Source organism: Ranitomeya imitator, chromosome 3, assembly GCF_032444005.1.
Source record: "Ranitomeya imitator isolate aRanImi1 chromosome 3, aRanImi1.pri, whole genome shotgun sequence".
Lineage (NCBI taxonomy): Eukaryota > Metazoa > Chordata > Amphibia > Anura > Dendrobatidae > Ranitomeya > Ranitomeya imitator.
Window position 1 is genome coordinate 368942536 of NC_091284.1, and position 18402 is coordinate 368960937.

Here is an 18402-nt window from a genome sequence, read left to right on the forward strand (position 1 = left end):
ATCTGAGCTACTGCATCTTTCCTTGGGCCTGCTGCTCTGCTAGATAAGTGCTTCTAGTTTGTTTTCTGTTTTTTCTGTCCAGCTTGTTATTATCTTTTGCTGGAAGCTCTGAGAAGCAAAGGGGTGCACCGCCGTGCTGTTAGTTCGGCACGGTGGGTCTTTTTTGCCCCTTTGCGTGGTTTTCGTTTTAGGGTTTTTTGTAGACTGCATAGTTCTCTTTGCTATCCTCGCTCTGTCTAGAATATCGGGCCTCACTTTGCTGAATCTATTTCATTCCTACGTTTGTCTTTTCATCTTGCTAACAGTCATTATATGTGGGGGCTGCCTATTCCTTTGGGGTATTTCTCTGAGGTAAGTCAGGCTTGTATTTCTATCTTCAGGCTAGTCAGCTCCTCAGGCAGTGCCGAGTTGCATAGGTAGTGATAGGCGCAATCCACTGCTGCTTCCAGTTGTGTGAGGACAGTTCAGGTACTGCAGTCTACAGAGATTCCACGTCTCAGAGCTCGTCCTATTGTTTTGGGTTTTTGCCAGATCTCTGTATGTGCGCTGATTACTGCACGCTGTGTTGCCTGATTGCCAGCCATAACACCTGCCTTTAGTATTTTATATGTCTTGACTTTTGTATGTCTATTTTTATGTTTTTAATTATTTTGTTACGCAATAAAGAATATATTTCTATTGATTTTTATCTTTGCACATTTTTATATAGGTATTCTTGAATTTATTGGTGATTTTTTCCCCCATTATATATACGGTAGCTTCTTTATACTCATGTAGGTATTTTGACTTTAGAGACGGCGAGTCACTATCCAAAACAAAGTGTAAAAAACTTTATTATTAATAATAGTGTATGGATAAGTAAATACTGTATATTAACATAATCATGCCTAATGTTTTAACAAGCTAAATCTACAGGATAATACAATTCTTGTGAATAGTTTCTACCCTCCAAAAAAGAAAAACCCACTGGTGTGCCAATGGTATGATTCTTGATTAGTCTTCACATATGAAATTCATTTTCTGTACAGATGGCTTGAATAAATTCCAGTCACAAGGGACCAACGTCATAAATCTGTTCATTTCCAAACCATCAGTACTTTACTGAATGGCACAACCACGCCTGAGGGTGGATCACTGTAACACAGAAAAGGAGAGGCAAATGACAAAAAGTTTGTAATTAAAAAAAAATTCAGAAATCAAATCACACGTGATTTATATTGTACCCTAGTATTATGTATATACAAAATTATTTTATGTGAAACTCTATACAAAATAGTTAAATGTCACACACCATTCATTGTAAAGACATATTGTCAGCACAAACATCAACTTTGTAGTAAGGTGCCAGAGATATGGAAATATTAAATCTTTCTATAATTTAGAAGTTAATGTGGCCATATGTTTAGGGACGTATTGCTAGCCCTTCAATGTACTGAGCTATACAACACTCTTAGAACTCTATTCATCCATAATACGCACTCTTTTCTAGCCATCTTTCCCAGATAGGTATGATAAGAATAAAGCCGGATCCTTTTTAGTCCCCAGTATATAGGAGGCCCTTGGACGCAGAGAGTGGTGAGTCAGAAGAATTAGGGTCCATCCATGAGGTTCACCTTCACACAGTTGGATGGCTTACACATTTTTAGATGAAAAATGGTTTACTACTCACATAAAAATATATAAACATATTGTACCATAACTGATTATGTTTAACGACCATATTCATGGAAAAAAAAAGAAAGGAATACTCTCATAAAGAGTATTATGTACTTAGTAATGTCAGTAGAATTTATGTATTTATTAATTGCTACGTGCTGGTGCATTTTGTTAGTGTATGTGTGCCTCTGTACAAGGTTGTACTAGCCCACCAGAAAGCACGAGGATCGTCTAGTGGAATTTATGGCACAATAGTGGGCCCCAAAGGTAAGACAAAGAACAACCCCAGCTGGAGTTGACTTTTGAGCCAATTATTTGCCTCTAGCGCTACAGACAAGTGACTTGCCTCAAGGCAAATCAAACAAAATGTTTATCAACAGGCCAACATTTTTCTGGAATAAAAAGGTCTGGAAAGGGGTTAAAAAACCATTTCGGTTAAGTCATTCCAAGAGGTTTTAGGCAAAAAGATGGATTGGACTGAAGATGACAATCATTTCCGTATGGCACAATTTGTTAGTAAGAAGGAATATAAATCAGCTCACCCGTGATGCATAAACCAAACCTCGGGAGCACGGACACGCTGTGTCCAAGCGTATAAAGTCCAAAAAAGAAGAGAATGTCCAGCTTCACCGAATCCGTAAAAAAGAGTTTTCTTTATTCACAAACTTTAAGCATAGAGGATACAAACTTCAGCACAAACCATATGGGTAAGAATCTCAACGCTTTTCCTGAGACTAAGCTCCCTTAATCATGACAAGGAAGCTTAGTCTCCTGAAACGCGTTGAGATTCTTACTCATATGGTTTGTGCTGAAGTCTGTATCCTCTATGCTTAAAGTTTGTGAATAAAGAAAACTCTTTTTTACGGATTCGGTGAAGCTGGACATTCTCTTCTTTTTTGGACAATATGTTTGTGCAAGTAAGTATATATTTTTTTACATATGTTTATTATTGAGTTTGGAGAGACCTCAGAGAATATTGAATGTACATTTGATTCTCATTGAATAAAGTTAATGCAAACTGAATTTTCTGGCCAAACGTTGTAAGATTCGCTCATCACTATGTTTTATGGGTTGATTTACAGATTTATCAATGATACATGGCACATAGCTGGTATGTTTAACATGTGTAAATTAGTGAATTTTACAACTCTGCTTATAGTATTAACTCTTGAGAGCACAATATTTTAGCAATTGAAAAGGATTTAAAGTACTGTACTCACTTGCCTATAAAGCTAAGGTATGAAATGATTCAGCACAAACTTTTCGATCTATTAAAAAGAAACCTCTGCTATTTAGCAAAATAGACTTATCTGCTATTTTTCTAATAAAGTTCTCCTAAATTAGAAGTACACATTCACCGCTAATGAAAATTCACAGATGTCATGATATTTAGGTGTCCATATGTTGCTGTGGTATGATAGACTATTCCTGCACGGTCATTACACAGTACATAGCAGGGGCACGTTCGTGACACCAGCCCTTTAATATCTTGGTACTGGTCTCCAGCATAGCAAGAGGTATTTCTCTCTCTTAGGTTTCTGTAAAACAATTGTCAGGGCACTTTAAAAACAAGTTATGTACTAACAACGTGGTTTCCAGGGTTCCTTGGGATTAATCTGCAGCTTAATAGCATTCTGAACATGCCCTACTCCAGCACTCTGAGCCCCGCTGCTGAGAGGAAATTAACTTTATTCCTCCTGGCAGCATTCAGGTTTCAGTCACAGGGGAGGTGCCAGTGCAGGCTCGGTCACCACTCTGTGCATAGCAGCTGTAACCCCTCCCCCAGCACTGACTGACAGCTCACTGAGCATTAGTCTGCTGTCAGTCAGTGCCAGGGACGTGGTTACAGTCACCACTCTCTATACATTGAGCAGTGACTGAATCCGCTTCAGCACCTTCCCTGTTACTGAAGCCCAAAGGTTGCTGGTTGGAATAATGTTAATTTCTTCCTTGCAGCGAGGCTCTAAGTGCCAGGGCTCGGCAGGTCAAGAATGTAATTAGCCTACAGATTAATAGCGTTTTTTGACGTAACTGGTTTCCTTTAAAATATCTTTACCTACCAAGCAGGTATTGCCTAAAAACATCTGTGGTCAATAGTGACAGGTAAATATATGGAATGGTGACACATAAAATGTGAGTCAGTAAACATAATAAATTTATAAACTTACATTATGATTTGCTTTTTGTATTTGCAAATAGAAATATACTACTTGGTAATGCATTCTAACTATACATATAGTATTATTAGTATCCCCCACTGGACTAACATCCATTCAAATGAAGTCTTAATTAAGTGCTTGCTGGTGTACCCTGACATAATTCATAATAAATTACACGTGTCTGATACCTAGTGTGAACCACGCCAGAAATGTATGCCAGCTGGGCGTTCCATTTCTTGAGTTATGCCACTTTAGCGGTGCAACTTATGATGAATTTCATGGGCGGGCATGACGACACCCATCCTTCCCCATTGGTGTAGCTGGTGGGTAAATGCCAAAAGTCACAATATTTGTTGAGTTGTGCAAAAATATTGCGATCATGGTGTTTACTCCAGATTTATGGCTTAAGCTATTTTATGAATATTGCCCCTGAATGTTTGTAATGAAAATTTATAGTTTTACAAACGTATCTATAAAAGGTTGGATATTGATTTTTGCCAGTGAATCTACTGGATACACGTACAGTATGTATTCAGCTCTTTTTTTATTTGCTCCTGCTTTAAACGATAATGTCAGATATACTGTATGATCCATGCAGACATATTCTTCAAATTCAATAATTCAATAATAATACTCATATCAGTAGCTTCAAAATCGCTATACAATAAAATGTCCATAACATTATGTTCAAGAGTCAGTGAATGGCTAATAATTATCTAGCAGAGGTCAGAGAAAGAAGCCAAGTTACCACAGTAGCAGGTACAGTAGTAACAAGGTGGTACTAAGAGTACCTTGTAAAACCAGCCTTCTCTTACAATGAGAGGGAAGCAAATGCCACCATCCTTCCTGGAGTAGAGTTGAAGATTAGAGATGGATATAGTTTCTGTCCAGAAATTAAGAACAAGCAGAATGGAGAATAAGGAGTCAATGCACACAACTGTATTACACCTCTATGTTATGGGGATCAGTAACGCAATTCCATATCCTTTCACAAAAACATAGGAAGCATACTCTATCATATTCTGTATTATGTACAAATTCTCCTCTAGTGGCATTGCTTTTAATGGAGAATACGGTGTCCGATAAAAGTCGAAAATACAGATGCGTAGGGACTGTGTTGCTGTGCATTGGTAATGCGGGTTGTAATGTGATGTGCATTGACCCTAAAACATATTGTAATTCAGATATTATGGGAAGATCCCTACAATTTAAGTGGGGTATGCTATTAGATAAAAGTTACTAGACTCTCCAATGATGGTTGTGGAGGCAAAAATAGGTTGGATGTAGGTTTCTTGACTAATCTGATTTCCTTCCTTTAGTGAGTTGTGCTCATGCTAAGTAGGTAATTGATGGTTAAACCTTCTTTCAACTATTAGTGAGATACAAAGTAACCTAATATCTGTGGAATCTGTAACTGAAAGCTTTCTACCAGATAGAATAACTTATTCACTACTGCTAATGAAAAATTAAAAAAAATGAACTAGTACTTACCATATTGCACGATCTTTAAATGTTGGTATAATAAATATAATTAAAGGGAACCTGTCACCATGAAAATGCCGTCCAAGCTGCGGAAACCATGTTATACGGCAGGGGAAGCTGAGCAGATTGATGTATTGTTTTGTAAGGAATGATTCTGTATAACCTGTGTTTTTTGATCATTTAATCCTTTCTCTTTCTGTGATGTTTGGTCCAGTGGGCGATCCTATCCGTGACTGACAGCTAGCACTCTTCTGTACTGTTATATAAAGAAAGCTGTCAGTCAGCAATAGGACCACCCACTGGACTGAAAATCTCCGAAAGAGCAGAGGATTAAATGGATAAAACACAAGTTATACTGAATATTTTTCTACAAAACTATGTATCAGTCTGCATAGCTCTCCCTGCTCTATAACATAGTGTCTGCAGATTGGACTGCATTTTTATGGTAACAGGTTTTCTTTAACTGAAAGTCACATATGGGACAATAATTCACTCTAATACACTTACTTTACACATATGACCTACTTTGCATAAAAAATAAATCTAGGCTACTAAGAATAGGAACTTAACAATCAAGCACAGATGAGTTAGCTTAAAAGTCTTCAAAATGCCCCTAAATCTCTGTGTAAGAAATTGCAGTATGTGTGTGTTCCACTTTACTACGCTCTTCCATGCTGTAAATATGAAGGTATATTCATGAATAAGGATGTGCTTAACATCCTGCCCTCCTTTTTTGTTAGTCTTTGATAGAGATTATAAAACTAAACTTTCATATTAATTTGTAAGACTGGACAAACCGCAAACACATCGCCAAATTGTCATTGTATTTTAGGAAAATGATAGCATGTTGAGCTTTGTGGAAGCACTTTAAAGGATAAGTTAAATACATTTTATAAATCTGGAGGTTGAATGCACATGGTTGTGTTAAAGATCTGTGATACGGCCTCCATAGCAATTTATAATACCATACAATATCTCTGTAAGGATTCAATTAACAGAAGAACACAGAATACAATGCAGATTCATCGTTGGGTGACAAATTGCCTGTGGTATTGTACCAATTTATAATTAGTTTTAACTAAAATATACCTCAGTATTGAAATTGTGACACCCAGAAAGAAAAGATGTGGAATTATGGAAGTCACAGTATCGATGCATATCATAATGATATGCAAATGATGAAATAATGGAAACAACATTTACAAAACACCTCGAATTATTCAATATCAATTATGAGCGTTTTGCCAAGCTACATGCGCTTGGGCATGCAGACTATCAAGATTCACTGCTGGCAGCTCCATTTGCAATTACTGATCAATTACATTCAAGATATGCTTAGTGGGAGACAAGACAGAATCCGGAGACAAAGAGAGGAATGATAGCACAATTAGGTCACACAGGCTTCTGACACTAGCACAAGCAACATGTAAAAACTACTTGAAGTTATAGTGTTGAAAAATGGACCTGGGACACTTTGAAGAAATTGCAGTAGCACTGGCTGCACCAGCAATTTAATGTAAAGCTGAGGTGTTGGTGTATCTGAAATGAAGACTAGATGGGGACGGCTCCTGTACACTCTACCACCCCACACTTAAATCCATTCTGCAAGCTAATTATGTTTGCAAAACGCTAGTTTTCTGCGGGAATATGCATGCCAATTCCGCATGCGATATACCTGTGGCAGGAGGCGCAGAATTGCCGCGGAAATTTCCGCGGCAATTCTGCAACGTGTGCACTTAGCCTAAAAGCTGTTGAAGAATAGATGGGGCCCAGGATCTATGAAGTGAGAGGTGCCGCATCCTGTGGAAGCGTTATAGCACAAGCCTCCTCGGTATTGCTCTCGGGCTGGAAGAACTCTGCATCTGCCTGCATGTCCTGAGTCTGTCTTTCAGAGCAGACCGGGCGGTAAGAAACATGAAAAGCCCTACTGCGATGCCGCAGTAAGTAAATGTGCACACATCACAATATATTTGAGCGCCAAGAGACACAAGGCCGGAACAAAGCCTTTAGTTAGTTAGGTATATTGACTCTACGGACCATGTTTCCTACCAGAATTAACAGTCAGAAACCCTAGATTTGTCACTGTTTTTGTGCTGTTCAGTAAATAAAGATTCTGTGCTACTTTTAGGTGCTGACACAGCATGCAGTGACCTCCAGGAAGGACTTGTGTTTTCTTCTCTGAAAGAGGAGACTCTCTATGTGTCAATATAAGGCAGAGCAGTGATTCAGCTCCAGTAGACTTTGTCCACGGCATCGCCGAGGATGTGTATGTATATATTTGAATAATTTTGTAATATTCTCCATATAGTCAAGTTTTCTTTCAGGATGTAATAAGGTAATGGCAGCTGGTTCAGATGGGCATGCCAACATATAAATTGCCATAGGGAAAATAGCAGAACGGTTCTCTTGGGTTGCAAAAAGGAAAAAAAAGAGCATCCCAAAATCATACGTTGATCTAAAGCCGCTAGGCAAAAATTTATATAACTGAATATGAGGTTTTCAGTTTAACATTCTGATCAGACTGTATGAAGCCCACTGCCACTTCACGGCAAACCTCGTAGTGGGTCCTATCGCCCAAATGGAGCGGAGCCTTGCGGCGCCCACCGCCACAGCAGCAACGCACCAGCAGGGCAGATGGCCTGTTGCCCCACAGCACCCATGCTGCAAGACTGAGTCCCCATGACTCCAGACCACGCCGCCACACCAGCACAAAGCCACAGCAACAATGGCCGCCACACAGCACCAACACCAAAATGAAAGGAGCATTGAAACTCACCTTCCTCCAGCTCTTCAGTGAGAGCCACAATGGGCTAGACCCCTTACTTGGGTGCCGAGCAGTGAATATAGCCTTCTGGCAAAATGTTTGCTTGATGTGATTTTTTTGTGCATTTATCAAAACCGAGTAGGAATATCTTCGTTCCTAAGTAAAATAGTTATAGACAGTGGACTGTGTGGAAATTAGTTCTTTTCTCATCCGTGACTCCGCTGTATCTTGAAAAATATCATCGGTGCATGATTTACATATAGAAGATCTGTCCTGTGTGGTGTAGTATATAGAGGTTGTGTCCCGTGTGGTGCAGTATATACATAGTAACATAGTAACATAGTTAGTAAGGCCGAAAAAAGACATTTGTCCATCCAGTTCAGCCTATATTCCATCATAATAAATACCCAGATCTACGTCCTTCTACAGAACCTAATAATTGTATGATACAATATTGTTCTGCTCCAGGAAGACATCCAGGCCTCTCTTGAACCCCTCGACTGAGTTCGCCATCACCACCTCCTCAGGCAAGCAATTCCAGATTCTCACTGCCCTAACAGTAAAGAATCCTCTTCTATGTTGGTGGAAAAACCTTCTCTCCTCCAGACGCAAAGAATGCCCCCTTGTGCCCGTCACCTTCCTTGGTATAAACAGATCCTCAGCGAGATATTTGTATTGTCCCCTTATATACTTATACATGGTTATTAGATCGCCCCTCAGTCGTCTTTTTTCTAGACTAAATAATCCTAATTTCGCTAATCTATCTGGGTATTGTAGTTCTCCCATCCCCTTTATTAATTTTGTTGCCCTCCTTTGTACTCTCTCTAGTTCCATTATATCCTTCCTGAGCACCGGTGCCCAAAACTGGACACAGTACTCCATGTGCGGTCTAACTAGGGATTTGTACAGAGGCAGTATAATGCTCTCATCATGTGTATCCAGACCTCTTTTAATGCACCCCATGATCCTGTTTGCCTTGGCAGCTGCTGCCTGGCACTGGCTGCTCCAGGTAAGTTTATCATTAACTAGGATCCCCAAGTCCTTCTCCCTGTCAGATTTACCCAGTGGTTTCCCGTTCAGTGTGTAATGATGATATTGATTCCTTCTTCCCATGTGTATAACCTTACATTTATCATTGTTAAACCTCATCTGCCACCTTTCAGCCCAAGTTTCCAACTTATCCAGATCCATCTGTAGCAGAATACTATCTTCTCTTGTATTAACTGCTTTACATAGTTTTGTATCATCTGCAAATAACGATATTTTACTGTGTAAACCTTCTACCAGATCATTAATGAATATGTTGAAGAGAACAGGTCCCAATACTGACCCCTGCGGTACCCCACTGGTCACAGCGACCCAGTTAGAGACTATACCATTTATAACCACCCTCTGCTTTCTATCACTAAGCCAGTTACTAACCCATTTACACACATTTTCCCCCAGACCAAGCATTCTCATTTTGTGTACCAACCTCTTGTGCGGCACGGTATCAAACGCTTTGGAAAAATCGAGATATACCACGTCCAATGACGTGGTCCAGCCTATAGCTTACCTCTTCATAAAAACTGATTAGATTGGTTTGACAGGAGCGATTTCTCATAAACCCATGCTGATATGGAGTTAAACAGTTATTCTCATTGAGATAATCCAGAATAACATCCCTCAGAAACCCTTCAAATATTTTACCAACAATAGAGGTTAGACTTACTGGCCTATAATTTCCAGGTTCACTTTTAGAGCCCTTTTTGAATATTGGCACCACATTTGCTATGCGCCAGTCCTGCGGAACAGACCCTGTCGCTATAGAGTCACTAAAAATAAGAAATAATGGTTTATCTATTACATTACTTAGTTCTCTTAGTACTCGTTGGTGTATGCCATCCGGACCCGGAGATTTATCTATTTTAATCTTATTTAGCCGGTTTCGCACCTCTTCTTGGGTTAGATTGGTGACCCTTAATATAGGGTTTTCATTGTTTCTTGGGATTTCACCTAGCATTTCATTTTCCACCGTGAATACCGTGGAGAAGAAGGTGTTTAATATGTTAGCTTTTTCCTCGTCATCTACAACCATTCTTTCCTCACTATTTTTTAAGGGGCCTACATTTTCAGTTTTTATTCTTTTACTATTGATATAGTTGAAGAACAGTTTGGGATTAGTTTTACTCTCCTTAGCAATGTGCTTCTCTGTTTCCTTTTTGGCAGCTTTAATTAGTTTTTTAGATAAAGTATTTTTCTCCCTATAGTTTTTTAGAGCTTCAATGGTGCCATCCTGCTTTAGTAGTGCAAATGCTTTCTTTTTACTGTTAATTGCCTGTCTTACTTCTTTGTTTAGCCACATTGGGTTTTTCCTATTTCTAGTCCTTTTATTCCCACAAGGTATAAACCGCTTACACTGCCTATTTAGGATGTTCTTAAACATTTCCCATTTATTATCTGTATTCTCATTTCTGAGGATATTGTCCCAGTCTACCAGATTAAGGGCATCTCTAAGCTGTTCAAACTTTGCCTTCCTAAAGTTCAATGTTTTTGTGACTCCCTGACAAGTCCCCCTAGTGAAAGACAGGTGAAACTGCACAATATTGTGGTCGCTATTTCCTAAATGCCCAACCACCTGCAGATTTGTTATTCTGTCAGGTCTATTAGATAGTATTAGGTCTAAAAGTGCTGCTCCTCTGGTTGGATTCTGCACCAATTGTGAAAGATAATTTTTCTTGGTTATTAGCAGAAACTGTTTCCCAGTTAATATCCGGGTAGTTAAAGTCCCCCATAACCAGGACCTCATTATGGGTTGCAGCTTCATCTATCTGCTTTAGAAGTAGACTTTCCATGCTTTCTGTTATATTTGGGGGTTTGTAACAGACCCCAATGAGAATTTTGTTACCATTTTTCCCTCCATGAATTTCAACCCATATGGACTCGACATCCTCATTCCCTTCGCTAATATCCTCCCTTAAAGTGGACTTTAGACAAGACTTTACATAGAGACAAACCCCTCCTCCTCTCCGAATTTTACGATCCTTTCTAAACAGACTGTAACCCTGTAAGTTAACTGCCCAGTCATAGCTTTCATCTAACCATGTCTCGGTTATTCCCACTATGTCAAAGTTACCTGTAGATATTTCTGCTTCTAGTTCTTCCATCTTGTTTGTCAGGCTTCTGGCGTTTGCGAGCATGCAGTTTAGAGGATTTTGTTTTGTTCCAATCTCCTCACTGTGGATTGTTTTAGAAATGTTCTTACCTCCCTTCTGAGTATGTTTCCTGGGTCGTCTTTGTTCGAGTCTAATGTTTTTCTTCCCGTCCCCTCTTCTTCTAGTTTAACGCCCTCCTGATGAGTGTAGCGAGTCTTCTGGCGAATGTGTGTTTCCCAGGTTTGTTGAGGTGTAGTCCGTCTCTGGCGAGGAGTCCATCATACCAGTAATTCACACCGTGGTCCAGGAATCCAAATCCTTGTTGTCTGCACCATCGTCTTAGCCAGTTGTTTGCATCAAGGATCCTGTTCCATCTCCTGGTGCCATGCCCGTCTACTGGAAGGATAGAAGAAAAAACTACCTGTGCATCCAGTTCCTTTACTTTCTTCCCCAACTCTTCAAAGTCCTTGCAGATTGTCGGTAGGTCCTTCCTTGCCGTGTCATTGGTGCCAACATGTATCAGAAGAAATGGGTGGACGTCCTTGGAGCTGAAGAGCTTTGGTATCCTATCGGTCACATCCTTGATCATCGCACCTGGAAGGCAGCATACTTCTCTTGCAGTTATGTCCGGTCTGCAGATGGCTGCTTCGGTGCCTCTCAGTAGTGAGTCTCCCACCACCACCACTCTTCGTTGCTTCTTGGCTGTACTTTTTGCTGTCACTTGTTGCTGTGTGCCCTTTTCTTCTTTGCTTGCTGGTATTGCTTCATTCTTAGGTGTGCCATCTTCATCCTCTACAAAGATTTGATATCGGTTCTTCAGTTGTGTGGTTGGTGATTTCTCCATGGTCTTCTTAGAGGATGTGTCATGTGTAGTGTAGTATATAGAGGATCTGTCAGCTCTCCTGTGTGGCATAGTATATAGGATCTATCCTGTGTGGTATTTTTACATAACTACATGGTGGGGCCCAAGAATGATTTTTCTCTGGTTTTCTCAGCTTAAGTATGGTTTATATAGTAAGCTGTTTAGCAACAGCCTAGGACAAAAATAGGTACAACAGGTTTAGTCTATAGGATAAGACAGAGTTGATGATAGAACTAGTCTAGTGGATGGGGACTAGTGTTAATAAAATGTTGGCACTTCCTGATAGTGAGGGAGATAGCAAAGTGCAGTGTCAAGATCATGTTCAGATGCAATTGTCTGCTAGGGTCAGCATGGGCCAATCATGTGATTTGAGGCAGTGGGACGCCATATCAATATCCCTTGTGGACATTCCTGTAAAGTCTGAAGTGTAGGGTTCTAGCAAGGTACCAAGGAGCAAGCCTGATGTTATGAAATCTCAAAATCGGTGGACATGGAATTACTGGGGGGGCAGGTGGCCGATCCTTGGTGCACTGCTAAAGTGTACAAGAAATCACTGAGGTGAGGTTCATTAAGTCAGCAGACTTAGGGGTAGACAAGTAGTGTGGTAGAGACAAGGAGGTGTCGTACAAAGGCGGAAAGAAATGTGAAATGCAGTGTCCTCTCTCACATGTCACTGTGATGCCCACCAGGGCGTGGGGTACTCGGAATTGGGTTGGACAGTTCTTTGGGGAAGTCACAGGGCCCTGACCCGACTCTGTGGCCTTGGGCATGCAATAAAAATGCAAGGAGAAAAATTATATGGGATTGATTCGTCACGCCTCCCATGGTGTTCAGCAAGGGATGGCCGAAGCTGCAGTTCAGGTCCTCTCGGGCCGGTGGTGACACAGCAAAGATCGTACAGCTACCCACAGGTAGAGCGGGGCCACAGGGCAGATATAATTGTCCGTTCAGGTGGTGCTGAATGTTGGGGTGCAGAAAACAAGCAAGGGATGCAGGAAAGTGCAGTTTTCTTTACCTTTTTACTTCTTAAAGGGAACCTGTCACCCCATTTTTTCAGTATGAGATAAAAATACTGTTAAATAGGGCCTGAGCTGTGCGTTACAATAGTGTATTTTGTGTACCCTGATTCCCCACCTATGGTGCAGAAATACCTTACCAAAGTCGCCGTTTTCGCCTGTCAATCAGGCTGGTCTGGTCATATGGGCGTGGTGACATCGCTGTTTCTTCCCCCAGATCTTGCATATCTATACGTTGGTGGCGTAGTGGTTTGCGCATGCCCAAGTGCTGAATCCACTGCGCAGGTGAAGAAAAAACGCGCGATCGGCGCTATTTCCCTGGTGATCGGTGGGGGCTGCCATCTTCCTGAGGCACCGCGTGCGCAGTTGGAGTCCTCTGCTGCCCGGGGCTTCAGGAAAATGGCCGCGGGATGCCGCGCGTGCGCAGATGGAGATCGCGAACTCGGCTTCAGGAAAATGGCCGCCGCGATCTCCATCTGTGCACGTGCGGCATCCCGCGGCCATTTTCCTGAAGCCCCGGGCAGCAGAGGAATCCATCTGCGCACACGCGGCCTCAGGAATATGGCCGCCCCTACCGATCACCAGGGAAATAGCGCCGATCGCGCATTTTTTCTTCACCTGCGCAGTGGATTCAGCACTTGGGCATGCGCAAACCACTACGCTACCAACATAAAGATATGCAAGATCTGGGGGAAGAAACAGCGATGTCACCACGCCCATATGACCAGACCAGCCTGATTGACAGGCGAAAACGGCGACTTTGGTAAGGTATTTCGGCACCATAGGTGGGGAATCAGGGTACACAAAATATACTATTGTAACGCACAGCTCAGGCCCTATTTAGCAGTATTTTTATCTCATACTGAAAAAACGGGGTGACAGGTTCCCTTTAATAGATGACAAGGCAATCCGGGGTACCAGCTACAGATGACAGAAGGAGTTTGGCTAGCCTGGAAGCATTCAGGGGATCCATCTTGCAGGTGGGGTTGAAAGCCTTCCTGCTGCGCTCTTTTTTTGAGTCCCTCCTGCCTGTAGCTAGCTGCGGCCCTCTCCTGAGTGTTGGCTTTTACCCGTATGGCAGACAGCGCAAACCTATCATGGGATTGCCTGTTCACTGGAAGCTCTGGGCTCCTGGTTTGCTGCGGTGCCTTCGGGTGTTCGATGTACACAGGGAGCTTGCAGTCCCTGGGCCTCCAGATTCAGCTGACGGGGTGTAGAGCACCCCCACAGCCAAAGACTCTGGCGTCCTCCTTGTCAGCGCTCCACTCCGGGGTCAGCTCTGACGCAGCTGCAATTCCCCAGAGCCTTTGTCTCCACTCCTCTCTCCTCAGACTAACTCCTCACAGACTCTACTGACTCCTCCTCATGACCAGAGAGATCAGCTCCCCAGAAGTCGGGTCTAGAGCTCCCCCTTTGGCCTGGAGCAGGGATTGTGATGCATGCTGTGTATTACCTGGCATGGGGACCTCTTCCCGCTTCCAGGCATGACATCACCCTTCAAAGTGAGGCAATATCACCATGGCAACCGGACTCGGGGGAGCCACATCACCACCTGATGAACTTGAATTGACCAGTAAATTCTTGCCTGTTGTAAAGAACTTAGTGTCCCCTAAAGTGTGCGTGGTGGTCCCTGAGGATGGACACCTGGAGGCAGCAGAGGTCTGCGGCCTACAAGTGAGTGTGATGCACCCCACACCAGATGGCACACTGGGACTGGGACAACATTTGTCTGTAGAGTGCAGAGCATAACCAGACAGCAACTCAGTCATGACCACAGCTCTGCAGCACTTTAAAAATTCAATACAAAACGGCAGCTCTGGAAGGCTATTCTAACATCTTGCAAAAAAATTCAAGCTGAAATTATCCAAAATCTCCAAGCAAAAGATCAATGAATGCGAGAATTGTGAAGGTGATCTCACACAAGGAATCCAATGTTAACGTGTAACTTGGCCTGACAATGTTTTTGATTGAAAAAGCCTTTGATTTCAGTAAATGTGACCTCTTAATGAGGCATATTCAACAAATGTCCATTTTCAGTTCTTTAAAAGTTATAAAATTATTGTAAACAATTGTGCATAACAATTTGGAACAGTGCATTTTGAAAGTTTTTTTAGTTAAAAAAAACTCTGCTATCATTTGGGTGGTTTTCCAATAAGATTTGATGTATCCTAATGGTGAAATAAATAATAATAATAACGGTTGATGATTTGAACATTATACAGACTTGCACTCTGACTAATGTTAGTCAATGATATTACAGGTCTGCGACTAAAAAGCTGTTTGATTATTTTCATATAATTTCCATGTATTTTGGTGTTTTGATAACAAAAAATATATTGAAAAAATCCAGGACTTGCAACAAACCTATAGGTTCTTCTGCAAACTCTGATGTGAATCATCAGCAGGCAGCTTATTTTCTTTCCCCATTAACATCAATAGGAACTGCATGATTAGCTGTTGGCAGTCAGGGGGTTAGTGACATAATGAAAGGTCCTTATGTTTTCAAGAAATTTGCATTGGAATTTCACTCATCAACCGTGTTTCCCCAAATTAGCGTTATGGCTTTGCGGAAATGTATTCTTTTGCCTGACCATTTCTGCTTCATTTGTGGTGAATATACAGTGTTGAATCAACAGCTGAATAATATAGACTGTGAAAAAAGTATATTTTGCATACTTCGGACTAAAACTTGGAGATCAAGATAAAGTTTGGGCACCTCAAAGTGTGCAAGTAGTGTGTTGAGGACCTCCAAAATTGGTTCAAGGGTAAGAAAAAAGGTTTCCTTTATGGGATTCTGATGGTATGACGAGAGCAAAAGAACCATAGTGATCACTGTTATTTCTGTTCATGCAATGTGAAAGGGTATAATTCCAAATGGTAGCATTCCATTTCATTCCACTATCTTCACTCAGCAATTTGTCCCATCACCATTGCACAGATATACCAGTACCCAAGACCCCTGATACCTTGGAAGAGATACCTAGCTCCGATGAAGGTGGAATCATACCTGAACCAGATGACGAATCAAGTTATGACTTTGAAGATGATACAAGACCGACATTTTTTCCCAGGAGGAGATGAAGGATTTAGTAAGAGACTTGAATCTTCCCAAAGATGGCGCTGAGTTACTCGGATCAAAGCTCAAAAGCAGAAATTTAATTTTACCAGAAGTGTCTTTTTCATGGTTCAGACATCATGAAAAGGAGTTCATTCTTTACTTTGCCCAGGTAGACAAGGTGGTTTAATGCATCAATGTTTAAGGTTTGATGGGTTAATTCAAAATCCAATATGATTCAGCACAATGGCGTCTTTTTATAGATTCTTCAAAAAGAAGGCTCAAAGCAGTTTTACTCCACAATGGCAATTTTTACGCTTCCATCCCTGTCGGTCATTCCAAACACTTGAAGGAAACCTACGAGAACTTGTAATTGGTTCTTCGCAAACATAAATATGAAGACCACGGTTTATAAGTGAGTGGGGATTTGAAGGTCTTGTGCATGCTGCTCGGGCAACAAGCTGGGTATACCAAATACTCTTGCTTTCTGCGTCTGTGGAACAGTCAAAACTGACAAAATCATTGGACCAAGAAGAGTTGACAGCCGAGGGTGCTCACAGTTGGTGAAAAAAATGTCCTCTGAGAAACTTTGGTACCTCCCTATAAAGTTCTTCTACCTCTCCACATAAAATTGGGTTTGATGAAGCAATTCATAAAATCACTTCCAAGAGATTGTTATTATTATTATTATTTATTTATATAACACCATTAATTCCATGGTGCTGTACATGAGAAGGGGTTACATCAAAATACAAATATTACTTACAGTAAACAAAACTAACAATGAGAGACTGGTACAGAGGGAAGAGGACCCTGCCCTTGTGGGCTTACATTCTACTGGATTATGGGGAAGGAAACAGTAGGTCGAGGGTTGCAGTAGCTCAGATGGTGTTGAGGTGGTCATGTGGTTGTGTGGTCATTAGAGGCTGTAAGCTTCTTTGAAGAGGTGGGTTTTCAGGTTTCTTTTGAGGGTTCCAAATGTGGTGGATAACCGGACATGTTGGGGCACAGAATTCCAGAGGATGGGGATATTCGGGAGAAGTCTTGGAGGCGATTGGGTGAGGAGCGAATAAGCGTGGAGGAGAGAAGGTCTTGGAAGGACCGGAGATTACGTGAGGGAAGATAGTGAGAGATTAGTTTGGAAACATACGAAGGAGAAAGGTTATGGATGGCTTTGTAGGTCAGTGTTAGTAGTTTAAACTGGATGTGCTGGGAAATTGGGAGCCAGTGAAGGGATTTGCTAAGAGTGGAAGCAGGAGTGTAGCAAGGAGAGAGATTAATTAGTCGGGCTGCAAAGTTAAGGACAGACTGGAGGGGTGCAAGAGTGTTAGAAGGTAGGGTTACTCCATTCAACTTCACAATTGTGTTCCACTTGTTGTTGATTCTTCACCAAAAATTTACATTTGGTATCTTTATGTTTGAAGCATGATATGTGGGAAAAGGTTGAAAAGTTCCAGGGGGCCGAATACTTTCGCAAGGCACTGTAGATGGTACTGGAAGCCATAGGAACTTATGAGTTGTCCCAGGCCGAGTGTATAGATTGAGAAGAGTAAGGGCCCTAGGACAGAGCCTTGAGGGATACCAACAGAGAGGGGGCGAGATGAAGAGGTATTATTGGAGTAGGCAACGCTAAATGTGCGTTTGGTAAGGTATGAGGAGATCCAAGATAGGACGAGGTCTTTGATGCATAAGGAGGAGATAATCTGTAGTTGGAGGCAGTGGTCAACTGTGTCGAAGGCAGAGGACAGGTCTAGAAGGAGGAGTATAGAGAATTGTCTGTTTGCTTTGGCTGTAAGTAAGTTGTTAGTAATTTTGGTCAGGGCAGTCTCAGTGGAATGGTGGGGACAGAAGCCAGATTGTAGGTTGTCGAAGAGAGAGTTAGATGCAAAGTGAGAGGAAAGTTCAGCATGGATGTGCTGCTCAAGGAGTTTCTAAGCAAATGGGAGCAAAGATATGGGGCAATAGCTGAACATAGCGCTTTGGTCAAGGGAAGGCTATTTGAGGATAGGTGTGATTGTGGCATGTTTGAAAGCAATGGGGAAGGTACCAGAAGTTAGTGATAGGTTGAAGAGATGGGTTAGGGATGGGATTAGTGTGGTGGTGAGGTTGGGGAGGAGGTGGGATGGGATGGGGTCAAGTGCACAAGTGGTGAGGTGTGATTTGGAGAGAAGATGAGCAAGCTCTCCTTCAGTGATTTTGGAGAGGGAAGTTATGGGGTTTGGGAATTGGTCTGGTATACAAAGGGATTGTGGTGGCTTGACAACAAAGACTTGC

The 18402-nt window shown here is 41.7% G+C and overlaps 1 protein-coding gene across 4 annotated transcripts in view; it reads right to left on the reverse strand.

The window, feature by feature from the left end:
- Positions 1-815: 815 nt before the first annotated feature.
- Positions 816-18402, reverse strand: part of LOC138669974 (uncharacterized) — a 233337-nt gene continuing 215750 nt past the window's right edge. For 3 of the 4 annotated variants that reach the window (XM_069756898.1, XM_069756896.1, XM_069756894.1), the window contains one exon: positions 816-1134. In XM_069756898.1, coding sequence (XP_069612999.1) covers positions 1077-1134 — 58 coding nt within the window. In that variant the 3' untranslated portion in view covers positions 816-1076. The remainder of the gene's footprint in view (positions 1135-18402) is intronic. The other variant, XM_069756897.1, reaches the window with a different exon arrangement.